At 43.9% G+C, this 22,583-nt stretch overlaps 1 protein-coding gene across 1 annotated transcript in view; it reads right to left on the bottom strand.

The window, feature by feature from the left end:
* The window catches only part of LOC125310981 (FERM and PDZ domain-containing protein 4-like), a 64,461-nt gene extending 45,732 nt beyond the window's left edge, over nt 1–18,729 (bottom strand). Inside the window, 1 exon segment of the mRNA XM_048268781.1 lies at nt 18,579–18,729. Coding sequence (XP_048124738.1) covers nt 18,579–18,622 — 44 coding nt within the window. The 5' untranslated portion in view covers nt 18,623–18,729.
* Between the last annotated feature and the right edge of the window lie 3,854 nt (nt 18,730–22,583).

Below are 22,583 nucleotides of genomic sequence, written 5' to 3'. Positions count from 1 at the left end.
TGGTGGTGTATATGTAGGAGCTTTTCATGGATTTATCAGAAAGGTCAACAAGGAAGAAATCCTGAGTAAAAACAGCAAGGGCTCAACACTGTACTGTCCCAGTAAAGCAATCTGTTACTGAGTGATTTTTGCAGTTTAGTGGATAAACTCTTCTTTCAACTATACACTCCAAGTATTGAAGAAGCACACACAATATACCAAATGCACAGTATGTGTGTGCATATGTTTAAGAATAAAACAAAGCAGAACGTGCAAGATGCAGCAGACTGTGTCTGTCTCCGTCTATTTTAATTTCCCTCTCTAACTCATACACACCATATCCAAGTATCCAAGTCATCATACACACCATACATCCAGGCTCATTCAGAGGGCATGATTAAGGTTAGTGCAACCTGCAGCCTGATTTCCTCAATAACCTTCACTCAGTTCAGTCAGTTAAATTCACTGTTTTCCACACACACCCACACACACACACACAGTAAAATACATACACACACACACACACACACACACAAAACACACACACACACACACACACACAGTAAAATACATACACACCTACAAATCCAGGTATCTGTGGAAGAATCACACATCTCACATGTAGGCATTGTGAAACTTCTAAAAGTCATAGACTGGTGCAATCCACAGTCACCTCGCCTGACATATTCACCTTTAGCACAGCTCAGGTTCTCAGCGGCCATGGGACACACACTCACCCTGTGAGCTTTGCCATCTTGGAGAATCCAAACACATCCATCCAGCCTCCAGGGTCACGCCTCTGCTATCCACAGGCTCAGGTTCCCCCTGGTCAGGGTTACGCAGACCCTCCAGCGGGCACTTGATGGGCACTCCAGTGGCCCACAGACACACACACACACACACACACACACACACACACAGACTGCCCCACTCTGGTCCTCGGCTCTGCGCTTAGATCCAAAAGTGTCCGGGCTCCGCGAGACCGGTCCGGCATCAGAGCACAATAGTCAGCGCAGGGCACGCAGGAACACGCATGCATGCACACTCGCACACAGTCTCACACACATGCACCACGCACGCATGCGCGTGCGCACACACACACACACACACACAAACACACACACACACGCACGCACAGGTGAGCAGCAAGTGAGCTCAGAGAGCAGAGGGGTCCGGAGCAAGAAGTGTGAAGGTGACAGCAGCGGGGAGAGAGGGGGAGGACTGGGCGGTTGTTCAGCTGGGCTTCTCTTGCTCAGCAGCTCTTTCTCCTCTGTCCCATCCCTCCGTTTCTCTCATCCGTCCATCCATCCATCCATCCGTCCATGCTTGCCTCCGTCCACTGAGCTGACCAGCCTCGTCCGTCTGCACTCCATTGGAACGAGGGGATGAGAGAGAGAGAGAGAGAGAGAGAGAGAGAGCAACAGCGGCAGCAGGGACAACAGCTAAGATGAAGGGAGGGAGGGAGGGAGAGCGCGAGAGAGAGAGGGAGCAAGCGAGCGAATGAATGAGGGAGGGAAGAGAGGGGAGAGAGGGGGGAGGGGAGAAAGGCAGAGGAGGAGAGAGAGAGATGGAGTGTCACACGTGGTGGTGGTGGGTGGGGGTAGGGGTGGAGGGGGGACGCAAATCACTGTTGACGGATGCTGCCGTGGGGGAAAGGGGGGGCAGGGGGATAAGGACATAGAAAAGAGAGAGATGGAAAAGAAAAGGAGGAAAAGAAAAGGATGGAGTAAAAAGAAACAAATAGCGAGAGGGAAAAAGAGAAGGAGATAGACAGAGAGAGAGTGAGAGAGAGAGAGAGAGAGAGAGAGAGAGAGAGAGAGAGAGAGAGAGAGAGAGAGCGTGCAAAAGCTGACTCTGCAGAAGAATGCTGGACTGCTGCTGCTGCTTGCTGTTGGCAGAAGAGCAAGACCCTCTTGCTTGCTCACTCACTCTCTCTTGCATACACACACACACACACACACACACACACACACACACACACACACACACACACACACACACACACACACACACACACACACACACACACACACACAGAGTCAGCCTACTGTATGTTTATTATGATAAGTGAGCCAGTGCCCAGACCAAGAAAAGCTGCTGGCATCCCAAACACAACTGACCTTCTACTTTTAGAAACACGTGCAGTTGGGCACACTCACCCACACGGAGGATCAATGAAACCATTGATATGTACCATTGAATTACTAATGAAGCAGCGACACTGGCATGGTATCAAAGACACAGCCTGCTCCAGAGTCTGTCTGATCCTCGCAATAATACCACAGCCATACTACAGACTCTGCACACAACAAGTTACATGCAATAATGTATAATGGATCAAAGCATGCTCGAGATCAGACATGCACACAAGCACACAAACACACACACACACACACACACACACACAGCCAATGGAAAATTGGTGTGAGTCGCTGCCACACCCTCTTTGACCACTCAGGAACATGTGGACAATAGAGAGTGTGTGTGTGTGTGTGTGTGTGTGTGTGTGTGTGTCCAGGTGCTGAATCAGACAGATGCTAGAGAAGCTCCACGGTTAACGTATCTGCATGCATGCCATCATTTAAACGGCAGTCTCTCACATCCACAGCACCTCCCCTCCTCCCCCCTGCTCATGTAACCCTGCAAATTCAATCAGCAGCATAATAATTCATTTGCACCCATTTCAGTGCTGCTAGAATGACTTTCAGAGCCAGTGTTTCTAATGCATGATGTCATGCACCAAACAGTAAAATACTGTATGCATCCCTGTTGCAGAGAGTATCATTAAACTCACCGTTGAAATAATATATTTGCTCACGTTCTATAGAAGTGAAAAGGTTATTTCACACTTGCTTGTTAAATATGTGAGGGACATGTAATCTTGGACAGCTCACTGGTTCTTTAGATCCCAGTACAACTATTCAATCTAGCACACATATTCATTGTGATAAAACTGTAATTTTAGCCACTGTAATACACTGCAACATATGTCAAGTCAAGTCAAGTCAAGTTTATTTATATAGCACATTTCATACACAGAGGTCATTCAATGTGCTTTACATAAACAAAACCAAACGATAATAACAAATAAAAGCATAGAAGGGCAATATAGTCAAAGAATAGTTAAAAGGTAAAGATCATAATAAAAAGAAAACATAAAACACAAGGTAAAATCATTTAAAAATAAAGAATAATTAGTAAGCAAAAAAAAAAATGATCATACAGTACATTCTCCTGACTTCATTGAATAGTGCTTTCGGTCTACAAGGAGTAGACAGTGCCTTTTCCAATAGCATTAACATCTCAAGGCTTAGAGGGAATCGTATAGCCATTGTTATGCTTCTATAATAAAACTCCCCACATGAGGATTGGATAAGGACTGAGCACAAACACTCTCATGCTCGGTGGTTCTAAGCGGAACGGTGACAGGGTTCTGTTTTGGAGACATGCCAAAGAACCTTTTAGGGATTCTTAGCTGCACCCTGTTTGCTCTAAGAGTACATGGTGGTCTACTCCTGAGGCTCTCTCTTTTTCTTTTTCTTTTTCTCTCTCTTTCTCTTTTTCTTTCTCTCTTTCTCTCTCTCTCACTCTTTCTCCCATCTTCAGCTAAGAGCTGCTTAAACACAGTCAAGCCTTCATTAGTATGAGTAGTGGCACTTCCCTGCCGAGCGAAACCATCGATGCCTTACATCAGCAGCTACCTGCCACGTCACATCCCAACACAGCTCTGGGGTCAGTGGCTGATTGGGAGCGGTACCAAACGACTCCACTCAGACCCCCAATGACTGATTTCAGCCTCTGATGGTGGATGGGACATCTGCCAAGCCTGAACCCTATGAATTCCATCCGTGAACTCCAGCAAACTGCCAAGCCACAGGGCTTGCGGTCCCGCCTGTGATGTACGAGACCGGAGGAGGAACAGCTCATTTCTTGTTAAGGAGAGGACCAGGCTGAATCTCCAATATTCCCCCTGACTGCCCGAGCAGAGAGAAGGCGGGAGAGAGGACAAGAAAGAATAAAGAGAGATCAGCTTCATCTCCAACGGAATGAAAAAAGTCTTTCAAAGAGAAGGAGCGTGGCGCTTTGATGTGTGAGAAACAGTCTTTAAGCTATTTCCATTTCTTACAGCTTTTTCAGGGGCACAGTGTCGGTCTCTAGTCTGTCTTTATTTTGATGATGTTTCCACACTTGTGCAACGTCTTTCATCTCACTATCAGAGAACCAGACTCCAGCACTCAGAAAGAAGATGTTGTAATTCTAAACACTTGAGAGATAAATTACAGTTTTTCTCGATCGCTTTGATGCTTATGTCAACTCTGACATCACGTTTTAAAAACAATTAACACGCATGTCTGAACAAAAGCACTCTTGCAAAAGGCTGTTACTCTCTCAAAATACTGTGCAGCAAAAGCACAGTTTGCCTTCAAACAATACATCATGTCGTCAAATCATTGTGAAAAGATGCTTTCCTTTTGTTTAGCACGGGGAAACCAATAGAGTTTGGGGTCTTTGAATGACATCTGTGTTAACTGTTTTGCAAAAGGGTGTGAGAAATGTATGAACCCAATGAAAATGTGTCAACACATTCGTTCACGTTCATGAAGACCAAATGGATCCCAGGTTCTTTAAGCAGGTCAAAATGTGCGAGAAAAACTGTATTAGCCCTGTAAAATTCTAGACCAGGGGTGTCAAACTCATATTAGGTAGTGGGCCGGATTTGTTGGAATGAGGCCTCGTGGGGGCCCGTCATTGTCATGGTCATTATCATTTTTCTGCATGGGTATCAGAGTGTTATTTGATGATATCACTTATGAGCAAACAAGTACAAATAATGTACTGCTGTCATGTGCTGCTCTTTCTCTCTTGAACATGCCCGACTTCCATGTTAGATTTTCTGCTTCTTCCTTCCTGAGGATGGTCTATAGTGCTACTGTAGGTGTAATCAATTTACCATAGAGATATTGCTCATTGTTGAACACAACTAGATGTGAATATCTTCGTTTCTAAATTTCCCTTCCTACCCAAAACTTCTTGGGGGCCGTTTGAAACCTGCTGGTGGGCCTGATCTGGCCCCCGGGCCTTATGTTTGACACCCCTGATCTAGACCGTTGTTATTTAGATAATTACACTCAAAACACAGCATAACAAGTTTACATTAGGTCTGGTCATAGCCTGCAGAATGAATAAAAAGTGGTATGTTACATACCAACCGATTAAGCTGAAATCGCGTGCCCCCATTAATTAACACACAGGCATGGTTTTAGTAAAATGTCTTGCATAATGTCTTAAGGAATATTTGCACTTTGTCTTGTCTGAATGGAAGTCCCATGTCTACCAATCATTTTGCTCATCGCAGACTGATGACAGCATTAATTATACAATATAATACACTAGCAAGACAACATCACACATACCAAAACACTCATAGAAGACACATCTAAGAGCTTATAACACTGCACCCTGAACAGGATGGCCCAGAGTGTCCGCATATGGAAACTGCCTCCTCTCACAAATAATTACCCTAATTAATCTCTACCATTTGATCTGATGCATGGCCAATTAAGCTTGAGTGTATGCCCTGCATAAACTGTGCCTGTGTCAAGTGTTGTTGTACGACAATTAAGCATCCCTTTTAGACTAAATGCTTTCATTCTGCCTGCTGTGGGGGACATGTGGCCTCTCCTAAACAGCACGGCTCCCAGAGAGACAGGAGGAAGAGCGGGGTATAGTGGAAGTCTATGGGATGAAAAGAGGAAAAGCAAAAAAAATGAGAGCCAGAGATTGAGACAGATTGAGACAGATTGGGAGGAGAGAGAGAGAGAGAGAGAGAGAGAGAGAGAGAGAGAGAGAGAGAGAGAGGAGACATGTGTGCTTGTAATAACTATAGAAGAGGTGCTATGCTATATCTGTAGATCCCACACTAAATCATTCACACCTCGGATGGCTGGAGAAGCCTAATAGCTCTTAGCGTTGTAAGGGGGAAAGATAAGGCAGGCTGCAGCTGAAACCCGCTTTCCAAAAGGACAAAGCAATATAGCTAAGGTCACGGAGCGCCGCACAGCTTTTTTTAAAGAGCGTATTAGCATTCGTTCCGCTCTTCTCCTTGGGACGTACAGACACAACGCAGCACAATCTCCAAGGTTAGCCACTCAGAGCCGGCTCAAATGTAACTTTCCGTCTACACCGACAACAGGAGTGTTGTCCTGTCATAAGCGATACGTTTCTAAACAACAAGCAAAACAGTGGCAGTCCCCCAGAGCAGAATATTTACTATTGAGAACTTTTTGAGAGTCTGTGGAGGTTCTACAGTGTCTCTTTGGAGACTCATGCTGTGAATAAACTCTGAGGAGTTGAGGAAGAGGAAAGAACAGTCTGTCCAGTTGAAGCCAGACTTGAGTGTTTCCCTTGAGTGAAAATATGCAGGCAAATATACAGTAAGAGAATAATTTCTAGTGAAATAATTTCTGTTGATTTGGTAAATAATTGCTAATTTAATTGGCAATGATTTGCAATAGGTTCCATAGACATTGTTTAACATTAATGCATTAATAATGAACATAAAACGTGCAAATTATGACTAATGACAAAGTAATTGCTTGAGTCAATATGAAGCATAATTTCTTCATGTAAACCTTGAAATACCTTTTAAATAGGTTATGTGAATATGTTGTTCATAGGTAAATCAGAAAAACTAAACAAGGAATAGAAATGAGATGAGGGAATAAACTTTGTAGATTCCAGTTAACTTAGCATTTAATTGTATTCACACTCAATGGGGATGGGGAGTAGTTTAATTTCACTGTGTGGTGCAGGTTTATTGTGTCTGTGTTTGTGTGTGTGTGTGTGTGTGTGTGTGTGTGTGTGTGTGTGTGTGTGTGTGCATGCACGCCTGCGTGTGTGTGCATCTGTGTGTGTTGCACCACATCTCTGCATGAGCCTACACCTCACTGACTCACTCATCACTTATCCCAGTGGGACAAAAGCGCTCGGAGCGCACACTTTACCACTGCCAGCTAATTACCAGCAGCGTGCGCGCTCGTGTCCATGGCCCGCTTCGCGGCTCAACAGCTGATGTGGCCCCACGTTTGACTTTGGCCCCGATCGAGCACCTCGCACACTCACACACTCCCCTACTCTCACTACTTTCCGCATAGCACGCAGTGCTGATTTATGAGAAGTGTGACTTCTGGCGAGTGATTTATCCTCCCCCTGAGGTGGCGCGCTCGCCGCGCTTCTGGCTCGGCTCCACCTAGCGACCGCATCACCGTGCCACCGCACTTTCGGCGAGTCAGAGCCCAGCGCAAGAAGCAGGCGACTTTGTGTGTGTGTGTGTGTGTGTGTGTGTGAGTTTTGGCACGCGCCGCGCCCCCAGTGTCAGACTGAGCTGACATTCAGGACAAGCAATATTCGCCGGATGGCGTTTCTGTCTCGTTTCCAAAAATCTGGGCAGCCTTCAGGGCCAAGTGTGGCCGAGCCTCGAGATTTTTCTCACTGAATATCGATGTTTGTGACGTTTACTACTGTTAATGGTTCTGGTGGCGCTTGGACTTTCCAAAGCTCATGAAAGCCAAATCAGAGACAGAGGAACAGACAGTGAGTGAGAGAGAGAGATAAAGAGAGAGATGGAGAGAGAAAAAGAGAGAGAGAAAGATATGGAGAGAGTGGGGGAGAGATGGAATAGAGAAGGGTAGAAAGAAAGAGTGAGAGAGAAAGAGAGAGAGATGGAGAGGGAAAAAGAGAGAGAGAAAGAGATGGAGAGTGGGGGAGAGATGGAATAGAGAAGGGTAGAAAGAAAGAGTGAGAGAGAAAGAGAGAGAGATGGAGAGGGAAAAAAAGAGAGAGAAAGAGATGGAGAGTGGGGGAGAGTGAGAGAGAGAGATGGAATAAAGAAAGGGAGAAAGAAAGAGTGAGAGAAAGAGAGAGTGAGATGGAAAGAGAGATGGAGAGAGAAAAAGAGAGAGAAAATTGAGAGAGAGAGAGAGAGAGAGATGGAATAAAGAAAGGGAGAAAGAAAGAGTGAGAGAGAAAGAGAGAGAGTGAGATGGAAAGAGAGATGGAGAGAGAAAAAGAGAGAGAAATATTGAGAGAGAGAGTGAGAGAGAGATGGAATAGAGAAAGGGAGAAAGAAAAAGAGAGAGAAAAATTGAGAGAGAGAGTGAGATGGAAAGAGAGAGAGTAATTACTGCGGATAAACAACGTGTCTGCCTTCTGTGCTCGACCCCTGCAACAATAAGATCATAGATTTGCACTCTGCTTCAGCTACAAATCCCAGATGCAATTTCTCCCCTCTCCCAAGAGAGCGTAATCCCCAGACTACATGACTTGCACTCTGGAGGCTGGGCAGAAGAGAGGGAACAAGAGAGGAAGAATGAGAGAGGGAGGGAGAGAGCGAGCGAGGAAGATGGATGACGCAGGGGTAGGTAATAGGTCATGGAACAGAGTACAAAGGTATTACACATGCCTTTCTAGTCCTTAAAACTAGCCCCTAACCAATCCACTCATGATGAAATGGGTGGATATCTTTTCCACAGTCCATAGTGGTTTGTCCTACCGAGTCCTCTATTACCTATATCCACCTTCATTACCTAAATCCATATCACTTATAGCGAAGCTCATTTTCCATCTCCCCTTTGAGATGACATTTTTATACTCTTGCCATAGTAAGTTGTAAGCTGACAAGATCATAAATACATACAGGCATGTTTGTGGGCACCCATATATGCATTGTATCATCAACATATTCTCCACCATGGCTCTGGAAGACTAAAGCAGAGCAGTTCATTGCCTCTGTCAGTTCAGGTTTCAGTTCATAATGTAATACCAAAGGATATCTTATGATATTTAGACAGTCAATACACCAACACTTTATTGCATTAAATAAGTGTGGGAATCGATGTGCCAGGCTAGAAGTAAAGCTTCTCAGAAGGGAATACTTGACACTAAGAAATATCACTGGCAATAAGCAGTCCAGACCCTCCAATAGATTGAGTGAAAAAAATGTTTAATGGATAGAGTGTCCACTCTACCAGGTTCCATTAGGAAAGATAGGTGTGATTTAGATACATTTTCTTTCCTGTACCTCAGAGTCAGTGTGTGTGTGTGTGTGTGTGTGTGTGTGTGTGTGTGTGTGTGTGTGTGTGTGTGTGTGAGAAAGAGAGAGAGAGACACGGGAGTGATGGAGCATTATTGTGAGAGACAGGGGTTAGTTAAACACTTAGTACATAATGTAATACCAAAGGATAGTGTACAAAGTGTGCTTAGATAGAGTGGCGTGATGGTGATCAGAGTAGGATCCAGCATGAGCCCATGAAAGCCGTTGACCCAGGCAGCCTCTGGGTCCTAAACCAACGCCCCCCACCACACCTACTGGAGCCGCGGCACACTGCCACTGTTGGAATACTAAAGGGCCTCATCAGTAGTGGGAGCAGCCTGTGGCAGCCAGAGATAGCTGGGAGCAGAGGCACCCAACATTTATCACCACAGGGCCAGACACGCACGCATGCACGCTCACCAACACACACACACACACACACACACACACACACACACACACACACACACACACTTACACTCACACGCACACATGAACACACGCGCACGCGCACACACACACACACACACACACACACACACACACGCACATGCACACACGCACACACGCACACACGAACACACACACACACACACACACACACACACACACACACACACACGCGCACACACGCACACACACACACACACACACACACACACACGCACACACACACACACACAGAAACAGCAGAGTATTAAAGTGCCAAAGTGTGTTACCCACTCAACATTCAGCACTGCAAAGCCCTCAAACAGACAGTCTCACTCTTGGGGGAACAGCTAAACACACACACACACACACATATACGTATGCGCACTAGCAAACACACACCTTATTGCATACATAAGTGAAAAGAGCATGGCAACCCAGAGTGCACTCTGCACACACACACGCACACACACACACACACACACACACACACACACACACACACATACACACACACACACACACACACACACACACAGCATCTTTGCGACTCTGCTTTTAATAGTTCTTCCCCCAAATCTGAGGACGAGCTGACATAAAACGCCACGTAATACACAAGAACAGAGCACTGAGTCACTGCTGTGTCACTGTATGCAGTAAACAGGCCAAGATGAGGTTATAGCCACTGTGTCAGTGTGTGTGTGTGTGTGTGTGCATATCTGCACGTGAATGCCTATATACATGGATACATCTGTGAAAATGCTTTCTTGCATCATCTAAGAATGAAAAAGACAGTTTATAACATGACAACCTTGAGAGCATCTTTGTGATGTCATAAAATGTCCCATTGTGTGACACCACTTTCGAACTACTAACGTCCTCTGAACACAGAGGCTGTCGCGGGAGAAAGCCGCATCAATTAAATCTGCATCACCACTGCACTCCACTTGCGCTCATCTAGGCATTAGCACACGGTTAAATGGAAAAGTACCACATTCCCGTACCTGCCCTGTGAGACTGCACTCCGCCTCTAAAGACACAGAGAGTTTTTAACTGTTGTTGCTGAGCCATTTTAAACACATCACAAACAATAGACAAAGAGCCCTGGGAAGCACTTAACATTAGAGTGCCCTGGAAGAACAGGAAAAGGAAGAGTTAAGTGATTAAAATAAGAACTTTCTAACCATAGCTTACACACATACTCTTTTTCTCCCTCTCTCTCACACAGACACAGACACAGACACAGACACAGACACAGACGCACAGACGCACACACACGTATGACCATTGCGCATTGATGGGTCTGCATTGACATTTTGGTAAATGCAATAAACCAGACATATTAAAGACAGCCTGGTGGCGACTCTGGGGTCTATGTTTACTAGGCCACCATGCTGACTCATAATGAATAGTGATTCATTGGTGATCCACTGTAATGGCAAAGTAATGCATTCCCTCATGGGCTACTAGAATGAATAACCACTTACAGCATTTCATGACATTGAGTTTTGCTTTTCCATCAGAAATTTATTACAGGTCGCAGACATCTCGCAAGGAGCCATGAGAATGATTTGTAGTACATTTGCCTGGGCAGCATGGAGCCTGAAAGATCAGCAAAATTAAGCAGAAATGGTTGCCAGCACAGGCCGCCGCTTATGAGGGAGCTCTGTGTGGAGCAAGGGGATGGCAAACACACACACATACACACACACACACACACCTCAGAGAAACAGCAACTCAGTTTTGAGGGATATGTGATGTCAAGTGTTAATTCTGTTAAGGTAAATGTATGATAAAAAATTCATTTATGCACCATATGCTAAGTTGTTCTTTCATACAGGTCACTTTGCTAAATATGAAAATGCAAATGAGCAGGGGACGGCCCTAAGGAGGCTAAACACTCATCTGCAAAAGTATGTCTCAATGAGAGGGTACATTTGTACTGAACTATATGAATGGGAGATAAAATAAATCTGAATGGGGACTGTGTTTGGCTTTGAACATTTGAACAATCCCTAACATAATCTATTTCTTTCTATAGTAAGCATAGTATAGACTGAAACTGTCTGTTCCTTTTGCTAAATGATTCACAAAAGGGTCACTGGAGTGACCCTAAATTCAAAACTCCCACTAGTGCATTGCAGCATAGTAGCACCTATTTTTTATTCCAAAATTCACAAAAAAACTCATTAGTTGCAAATAATATTCATTGCATTGTTATCTTTCTGTGTGTCCTTTGCTAGGTCATGTCTGCGTGCTCAGCAGGAGATTAAAGGCAAAGGTTGTGGGTATCTCCACATCTGTGTAAACATCAGAGGCTGGCCTCTTCTCCCTCTCTGCTCAAGTACACAGTGCAACGCTGTCCTCTGCTCCAGCTATTTCACACCACTGGAACACGACATGATGGCACTAACACACGCGCAAATCTCATCCGCTGCTCTGCCTGCACATTCACACACCCACAGTTTTGTGATGATTTCACGCAAAGGCACAGAATACAAATACACTCCCAAACACACAAGAACACAAATACACTCCCAAACACACAAGAACACAAATATACTCCCAAACACACAAGAACACAAATATACTCCCAAACACAGGTGCATTCTCTCTCTATCTCTCTCTCTCTCTGACACACACACAGCAATACATCTATTCTCTGAGTCTCTCTATCTCTCTCACATGCACTCCCACACATCTCAATCTCATTCACACACACACACACACACACACACACAGAGAAAGAGATATGCACACGCACAACCCCACACACACACCCAACCCCACACCCACACATATAGATTGTTTCGCATGTGTGTGCAGCTCTAGGCATGCTCCATAAGGCTGACCCTTGCCTTCCTCTACTAATCCACGCTGACCTTATTCGAGCGCTCATTACAGTCATGTGACCAGCGCAGGATTGAACCCCACATGGGATTGAACAATGAGCATTTGATGAATCCCCTGCCTGGCCTGCGATCTGACAAAGCATTCCCCCTGCTTTAGCTGGATCTCCCCACCACACACAACTCCATATGCGCCACCTTACATTACTACAGAGCACACTGCTCACAACAGACTGTCTTGCATACAATATCATCAGAGGAGATATGAGTCCATTTCAACTGACATTTTTAAAATGACAAATGAATCACAGACAGCCATTGCTTTCTGTAGAACTGTGAAATGATGCACAGCTAATATTTCAAAGGGAAATCGGGACACAGACAAATCACAAAACACTCTGACGCCCAATACACCAGAGTGTCAGGTTTGAACTATAATTTCATGAGTAATGTTTATGAAAAGATCTCATGAAAAGTAAGTATTGCTTCCAGTGCACTAGTATTCTGTCGCCCTGCATATGTCATATCCATATATACACTGTCAAATTCAGCATACAAATTCACTGGAGTGATGGTCAGAGATCACACTAATAAATGAATATCCTTCAAACATGGACATATTAACTCCTCTGAATGAGGGAGCAATCCTCTTATCTTCTCTGGTTTACCCTCTACTTTAACTATTTATATTAGATGTTATTTTTATGTGATTTGATTTAAATACTGTATAACGCTACTGTATATTGCTGACGTTGTCTAATATTTCTTCTTAGACAATAGACAAAAGACAATTTTGAACAGTGGTCAACTAATTGACCCTATACTAAGGTGAAAGAGAAATGTTTTAGTTATCAATCAATATGAAGAACTGCACAGCTCTCAAAGAGACAGCTTATGGCTGCAATGGAAATAATGGACTCTTGACATACATCTCTCATCATGTATCATCAGCCAATGCCTGTAATCAATCACAGATGGCATTAAGTTCTTTTAGAGATTTATCTTTTAAGTGATTATTCTAATGGTGTCAAACCATATTCCATTTTTCCCGTTTGCAATCAAAGTTACTCAGAGTTTCACTTACAATATTGTGCCATGTTTGTCTTTTGTAGAACACACATTGGTTTATCCTAGAACTCCAGTCAAATGCATCTTTGAGTTTAATACATTCAAAAATAAATTAGTTTCTACATCACAATCTTATTAATCAATTGTTCATAACTGTGGTTTTAGTGTTTCAAGTTGATCTTGTGTTCTCATCTTTGGTCTATCTAGTAATCTATTGAATTTATACTTCACCAGGTTAAGTACCATTTAAAATAAATCAATAGATAGATAAATGAAAACTTCCACAACCAGTAGGGCAGACACCCTTAGTTTACATGTGATCATGCGACAGACAGATGCTGAGGGGCATGGGGACGTTGTGTGAATCCTGGCCTCTTCCAGCACACAGAGCACTGACCTTGATGCTGTAATCATCTGCTCGGAGATTAACCTCCATCCTCGCCACTTTCCCCCAAGGCCCCGGCTCAATGGCCCGCAGCTCCCCAGACCTGGCTGCCCGCTCCCTGGGTAACCTGCTCTCCAGGCACCCCCTGCAGCAGGGCCGCGCCTCTAATCCACAGTGTAATCATGCAAGCTGTGAATTCTGTTGGTTTAACTGGACCGGCTTATGTAATGACCCCACAGGCACTTCATCATGGTCAGAGCTGGGCAGCATTTCTGATATACTGCATGCATTTACATGGGTGTTTGAACTATAAAATAGCATCTTTTTAACTTGCATTTGAAGGGTCTTAGTGTTCAGTATTCAAAATACAGAGAATTCTTTCCCCAAAACTGCATACATGATTATGTGATGCGCATGCATCTCCATGCATCTTTGAGAAATAGAATGGTGTACTGAGCGCATTGCCCGTGGGAGTCTGCAAGGAGAAGTGGCAAGAGAAAGATTTATGAGTCATTTGTCTGCTTTGATTCAGTGTAAAAGACCAATCCATAGTGTAGGCACCAAGAACCGCTCAACAAAAACCGACGTGAAAGTGACAATCTGACATCAAAATGGCTGATCTAGCGAGGTGCAGACCATGTCACCTGCATGTACATTTTTGACAGAGTGTAGGCACTGAAAGTCTGCTCTCGATTGGATGACAAGAAATTTGATTCTGTTTTTTTGCCTTGACATGTTATGGTTATCTAACTTCATTTGTCTGGCTTCATGATACGGTGCTTCTCAATACAAGTTTGTTATGTGCCTCGTTAAGCTGTGAAAAGCTGTCAAATATTATAACTTGTAAGATGATATCATGTTGCCTTGGGTATATAGTATCTCTATATAATATAGTTTAATTTGATACATTTGGTTGCTGTTTTTTGTATTTTATTTTGATACTCCTACAACTTCAGTAATTTGAGTATTGCACATTAGTGTATATCAGAAAGTGCTATATTTCAACCCCTGCATTAGTGCTGCAGCTGAAGCAGCGCTACATTTGGCTTGGCAATAATTCAAGTGTTCCAGAAAAGCCATGGCATTTGATGAATGGAGGACTGGAACAGTCAAGAATCAAAACCAAAAGAATTGCAATAATTAAAGTTACATTTGCTTGCCCAGAAGCTATTGACTCCACTCATGTACACAGAGTGTAATTCTGAATCAAATTAAATTCACATAGATTGCTCAAAGTTTGCAGATTGCATTACGTCTTGTGTGAGACAGAGCTCCTTCTGCAATGGCTTTCAAACCCAGATTTCACACTGAATCTCAGTTTAGTTTAACAGTCTGTCTTTAGAATTTCTGAACACCTGCAACACAACTTTGGAACGCTCTTCCCCAGACAGTCCCTTTCTCCAGGTCCATCTCCCCTGGTGGATTTGGCTCAGAGGAGCGCCTGTCTGCTGTCTGTTTGTCTGTCTGTGCCACCCTCTGTGGTCCATCAGAGTGACCTGAAGCCCGGCAGAGGCACACATCAATATCATCCACTTAAGCAGATGGGCGGCTAAGGTGCACTGCCACAGTGCATTAGCCTCATGGACTGACACACACTCACCCAGGCTGGCCGGCCAGCCAGCGCGTGCCCACCTCTCCATGCACATCACACACGCAGAAAAACACTCAGCCCGACAGCCACGTCACACACCGGCACACCCCACAAACACACACTGGCATCTACATTCATATCGCGCACTGACACGCTCACTGAATAAACAGTGACACCCTCGCCGTGCCAAACACACACAAACTTGGACATTCATGTCACACACCAACACACAAACTTCATTTTTTACAGGCCAGCAAGTCCAAATAACCTTCAATAACGGTATGGACCCTTTCAAGAGAGTTCCATTATCAGCATCATAGTTGGCCCCACAAGACTTCCGTTTTAACATTCCATATGTTATCTTAATGCAGAGGAAGTAGATTGGGGCCCAAATAGAACGTTCAAGCATTGTTTATGTTTTTATTGTTGAAAGGGTCCATTGGTAAGTAAAATAACAAGCATATTCATCACACTACACTCTTGAACCCCAATATCACACTGCAAAGAGTCAGAGGTGGAGAAGTCCAGCTTCAAAAAGTAAGAAGTCCTAGATGTTTTGGTTCTACCTGTGCACTTAACAAAGGTGACTTCACTAATTACATGATTTACCCGGCTGAAGAGTTATTAGAATCAAATCCTTTAGTGAATGGAACACAGTGCCTATAAAAAGTATTCACCCCCTTGGATATTTCCCCTTTTACTGCTAACTAATTAAATGCAAAATAAATGATTGCATAAATATTCACCCCCCTTCAAGTCAGCATTTAGAAGATGCACCTTTGACCACAATTAAAGCATGGAGCCTGCGTGGATAGGTCTCAATTAGGCTTGCACATCTGGATACTGCAAATTTACTCCATTTTTCTTTGCAAAACTGCTCAAGCTTTGTCAAGTTAGAAGGGGATCGGGTGTGAACAGCCCTTTTCAAGTCCAGCCACAGATTTTCTATGGGACTGGGCTTTGACTCAGCCACTCCAGAACATTCATCTTGTTGTCTTTAAACCATTTCTGTGTCGTTCTCGCTGAATGATTCGGCTCATTGTCTTGCTGGAAAGTAAATCTTCTCCCAAGTTCTCTTGCAGACTGAATCAGATTGTCCTCCAGGATTTCCACATACAGTTCTGGAAAAAATTCTGATGTCATCCTACGGTTGCTGAGTGACATTCAAATGAGTTGATGGTCATATTCAAAATTAAGAGACCACTGCAAATTTGAATTTGACCGTCAACTCATTCAAATGGCACTCAGCAACTATAGGATGACATTGGAGAAATATGCAGTGGTCTCTTCATTTTTTCCATTAAAAAAAATCATTCTTTTCATCATTTTCCATTGCTGAATTCATTCTACTTTCAAGCCTTCCAGGGCCTGTTGTCCAGAAGTGCCCCCACCATCACCATGCTTCAGATTAGGGATGGTGCGTTTTTGAAGATGTGCAGTGTTTGGTGTCTGCCAAACATAGCATCTAATCTGCTAAAATTTGCTTTCATTTGACATTAAAGAGGACATTTTTATCAATATTTTAAAAAAGGCCAAATTAAATTGATCAAGATTCCATTTATAAGAGCAGTAAAAGGGGAAATATCCAAGGGGTGTGAATACGTTTTATAGGCACTGTATATGGTAGGAAATTTACTTTCTGAAGACTGCAAAGAATCTCAAACAGCCGTAGATTAACACACCCTTTTCCTGCATACACCAGCCACTACCATGCTCGGTATGCACAAGGATTAACAGCCCCCCTGCAGTTTCCAATTTGAAGTGTTACATGCAATTGAATTATAGATGGCATGAATCTTTCATTGTTAGCTAATGGATTCCACAACTGCACACAACTGGGTTTGACTGGACGCTGGGCTCACATGAGGGATGCACAAAGCCCCATATGCCAGACGCCGGGGGATAATGCTACTTTGAGTAATCTTGGCTAATATATCCACACTGAGTGCACAGAGATGGATCCAGCAGCCTTCATTTATGAGATATTGCAGCCTCTGATATGAGATGGGACAATTATGAAGCATTAGGCTCTGTCAATCTCATCTGATGCCTGGTCTTGGGGTAAATACTAATACATTTGAGCCTGGAGACCACATGTTTAACCCAGGACAGCCAACAGCTGAAACTGTTAGTGGAAATGGAACTATTGGAGTCAGTCGAGTCAGTGCTATTATGACAGGAAACAGGAAACCGATATTTATAACAGGGTCGATTTGAACTCCCCATTGTGACATATTGAGCTCTGTAATGGTATAATGGCCATAGCCCACTGGTTCGTGTTGCATTGTTATTATTTGAGAACTTTTACTGACTCTTGACTTTGTCACTTGTGTTTAGCTGTTTAAATCTCAAAACTGTAGTCCAGCTGGTGAAATGTGGGTAGACCTACCAACTGGCTGGCATAGGTTAAAATGGAATGTCCCATGTTTTTGCTCAGTAACAATAGTGAAAAATAAAATAAAGTGATAAAGTCAGAAAACTTTGGCAAAAATTATTGAAAGTGCCGACAACCGTGTTTATTACAAGAATGAAGTTGAGGTACTTAGTCCTGGTTTGTCTAGACTGGCTCAGCTAAGAGGTCAGGCTAGCATGTGGTGTGAGGGGGTAAATGTATAAGCATTCAGTAGCCAGGAAAGAAAAGAAGAGCCGACATCAATCATTGAGATCTGATTATGAAGTGATAGTATGATGGATCATGCACAAATACACCAATCTCACGGAAAAATCAATTTGGCATATCCCCAAACTGTGTGAATAAAAAAACAAGACATCAAGGCACTCGCTACCCAGACACTCCACTTGAAAACGCTTCCATTCCAAACGCCACAAAACCAGCGTGAAAACATCTGTGCTTCTCTCCAAAAACACTTTGTCTTTACATCTCAAAAGTGGATTATGGCACGTGATGACGCCCGGCTCAATCATCCCCATGTTGTTCTCAAAGTACAGCATGCAAAACCCGCGCTTCCGTTGCTTTTATGGAACATTCACCACGAAAGCGCCAAACCGCACCAGGCAGATGGAGGAGAGAGCCCCCCAGAGAGGGCAGCCCCAGGGGGGAGGGGGGGTATGTGGGGGTTATGCGGAGGGTGGAGGGTGGAGTGGGGAGCCCCAGGGGGGGTATATGGGGGTTATGCAGAGGGTGGAGGGAGTTGCGGGCGGAGGTGGCAGGGTCAGGCTACTCACTGGATGATGGTGAAGACCCCCAGCTCATCCTCGGCCCGATCCATGGCGCCGCACGCACTGACCACAGCGCTGCACCGGCACAGAGGGGGGCAACCAGCTCCTGTCCCACACCACGCGTCCTCCTCTCAGCGCCAGCCAAAAAGCTCTCCTCCTCCAGATCAGACTCCCACTAACACTAACTCTCTCTCCCTCTCTCTCCCTCTCCCTCTCCCTCTCTCTCTCTGTCCCTCCCTTTTTTTTTTTTATTTTTTTTTTTTTTGCTTCCTATTTCTCCTCTGTGCGGTGCCAAATGTTCCAGCTTAGCTCGGCACCGCCAGTGATGGATTTAGCGGGGCATCTGGGCCAGTCAGGATAAAGCATCCGCGCGACACACACACACACACACACACACACACACACACACACACACACACACACACACAAGTGCAAGTGAGGGCCAGTGTCCTGCGGGAGTCAAGTCCTTTGACCCCCCACCCCTACTATGCCTTTGCACTGACACAACATTATTACAGTAAGGGAGAGGGGGGGGGGGGGGGGAGAAGGGAGGAGGGAAAGAAAGAGGGAGAGATACAGGGATGTGAGGAGGGAGGGGAAACGAGTGAAGAGTGGTTGAATGAGAGAAAAACAGAGAGAAAGAGAGATATGGAAGACTGAATGAGAGATGAGGAAAATAACTGAACACTTGCCAGGAGAGGTAATAGACAGAGTGAGAGAGAGAGAGAGAGAGAAAATAACTCAAAACAATTCTGTTCTTGATATTTTTCATTTTGTTGTATTTCATACTTTAGTCGGCTTTAGCAATATTGTAACTTTTACAGTTATGCTGATAAAGCTCATTGAATTCAAATTTGAAAGTGTGCGTGTGTGTGTGTGTGTGTGTGTGTGTGTGTGAGAGAGAGAGAGAGAGAGAGAGAGAGAGAGAGAGAGTGTGTCCGCACAAGACGAACAAAGGGAGAAAGAAAGATAAAATGAAACTGAGGGAAAAACATGGGTCAGTGAGAGACACAGATAGGGAGAGGATCAATGCTTGAACAGCTGTGCCCACTCACTCACACACACACACACACACACACACACACAACAAAGCTGTCCACATTGGAGTGAGGACAGAACAACAAGCTTGGGAGCAATTGCCTCTCACCGGTGGCTGTGCGTGCCCAATGGTCCCTTAAGGAGAAATACGGGCTGTCTAATGAAGTGCAGAGAAACATGCATTCCTGCCTCATGATGGAGAAATACGGGCTGTCTAATGAAGTGCAGAGAAACATGCACTCCTGCCTCATGATGGAGAGAGGTGTGGCGTGGTGTGGTGTGACTCACCCAGCACTGTGGCGAGGCACAGAGAGGGATGCTGGGAACCACTGCAACTATCTTAATGATACATCACACTGGTGGGGCGGAGGCACCGACTTCTGTTTAAAAAGGAGTAGTGAAGAATACATTTAGGCTGTGAGTTGTCAAAAGCTATATCATGTGGGTTGTATATTTTGTAAGGAGTGAGCAGCAGAGCTGCTGTTGAGGCGGAAGGGGCTTCATTAAACTGCATCTGCTGTGATCCTATAGACCCCGACCCCTAGGAAGGATAATAAGGCCATGCATAATATGTGCTTGTAAAAATAGTTAAATAGAGATGTGTTATAAGAGGCTGTGGTACTGGTGATTTAGATTAATATTGTATGAAGCTTATTTAAATCCATTCCACTAACAGTACTAACAGTACCAACTGGAATAATCTAGCTAACAGGAATAGAATTGCTCAGCAGAGATGTGCATATAGATTATCCTTAAACATCAGACTTTACAGTGCATACAGAAAGTATTCACAGCGCTTCAGTTTTTCCACATTTTGTTATGTTTCAGACTCCTCTTCAAATGGATTCAATTATTTATTTTTTTCTCACCAATCTACACACAATACTCTAACACCCCACAGAAACACTAGAGTTTGGAGTGTTTTGTAAATGTATAAAAACAAAAGACTGAAATATTCCATTAACATATGTATTCACACCTTTTGTTATGACACTTGCCATTGAGCTCTGGTGCATCCTACTTCTATCAGTGGTCTTTGAGATGCTTCTACAACTTGATTGGAGTCCACCTGTGCCTAAATGAATTCACTGGACATTATTAGGAGAGGCACACATTTCTTTATATTTCAGGTCTCACAGTTGATGGTGTATGTCACAGTGAAAACCAAGCCACGAGGTCGAGAGAATTGTCCGTAGACCTGCGAGACAGGGTTGATGATTGAGGCTACCGTGCTCTTGGGCACTTCCAATGCTGCAGACATTTTCTTGTACCCTTCCCCAGATCTGTGTCTTCACAACACCCTGTCTCACAGGTCTACAGACAATTGTAAATGGAATATTTCAGTCTTTTATTTTTTTTATACATTTACAAAACACTCCAAACACTTTTTTGTGGGGTGTTGGAGTATTGTGTGTAGATTGATGGGAAAAAAATGATTGAATCCGTTTTAAGAGGAGTCTGAAACATAACAAAATGTGGAAAAAGTGAAGCGCTGTGAATTCTTTCCATATGCACTGTATGTATAGTCTGATGTTTTTAAACGCACCGCTCTTAGCTTAGACAAAACAAAGAGAATGTGAAAGTGCACATCTTTTTCAGGTTAATCCTCCGGTCAAAATATCACTAAGTCGGCTGAGTTAGCCTCAAGGGATACACTATGGTACAACAAAGTCACACAATGAAAGATACTGAATTGAAGAGAATTGAAGAGGGGCAAATGTTTCAGACACAAGGTAAACGCATCTATTGCACTCATACCCCTTTTGGCCTCAGAAACCTTTTAGTTTAGTTAAGCACAGGCATGCACGTCTCATTGGAGTTTCACCTTAAACTGAACACACTAATTATCATTACACAATGTATATCCTACTAGCATAGTCTTACCTTTGGATCATAATGATGATACAGGCAACATAACCAGTTACCTCGGAACAAAGTGGGTTGGAATTGGATGGAGATCTTCAATGTTTTAATGAGAGAGCAACTCACAATTCCACCTTTTCCCTGCATGCAAAAGTTACGCGTTGCTTGTTCACATATTTTATTTACACTGGACTGAATTATAAAAGCACCAAAACAACTTTTATACTGAAATTCAATTAGACAAAGCTTTTCTTGCATGTGCATCTTTAGAATAAATCAGACTACAATGTGTGTGTGTGTGCTTGTGTGTGTGTCTGTTAGAGGATGCAGGCTGCAGAGTGCTTAGTGTTCAGTGGCCTGGCAGAGAGGCCCTGTGAGCGGCTGAACACAGCGTTGATTACTCACTGAAGCGCTGCAACACAGAATTACCCATCTGGAGCGGCCACTCTTACATAACAGTTTCAGAGAAAACACACACACACACACACACACACACACACACACACACACACAACCAACCCCCACCCTACACATACACATACAAACAAGATGAAACCACTAATAAGAAACAGCTATTTAGTTCACTCATCCAGTTACAGTTTCAATGAGACTGCTTTTATGTAATTGATTGTGGCTTTAGGGGAGTTCGGGCTTTTGTCATTGTTTTTGTTTCTCTCTCTCTCGCCCTGTCACTGCAGAAAGTCCTCTCAATCCCAGCCAGTGCATGTGGGGCTGAAGCCCTGGCCTCCTCATTCTCATATGCACTCTTAATCTCTGTCCCCTGTGGTTCTGGGGGCGCTCACTTGGGCTTGGAGGCTTGAAGTCGAGTGGAAGGAGTTAAAACATTAACACGGGCTGTTGGAGCAATAGAGGCGCTGAGCTCTATAGATTTGATGATTGGGTGCAGCAGTGGGGTAATACACATTTGAGGTTGATGTTAAATATCTAGCCTTGATGCCCTCTTGTCCGCCTGTCTGCATGCATTAATCATTGGAGGGATGTCTGAGATTTTGTATTAAATAAAATGTATATAATGTATATTGGAATTTATTAACACATTTGTATATAAATATGACTCTTTCTCTCTCTGCATATCTGTGTAAGCAAATA

Source organism: Alosa alosa, chromosome 17, assembly GCF_017589495.1.
Source record: "Alosa alosa isolate M-15738 ecotype Scorff River chromosome 17, AALO_Geno_1.1, whole genome shotgun sequence".
Taxonomy (NCBI): Eukaryota; Metazoa; Chordata; class Actinopteri; order Clupeiformes; family Clupeidae; genus Alosa; species Alosa alosa.
Note: the sequence above shows the minus strand (reverse complement) of the source record. Positions and strands in the feature narration are given on the sequence as shown.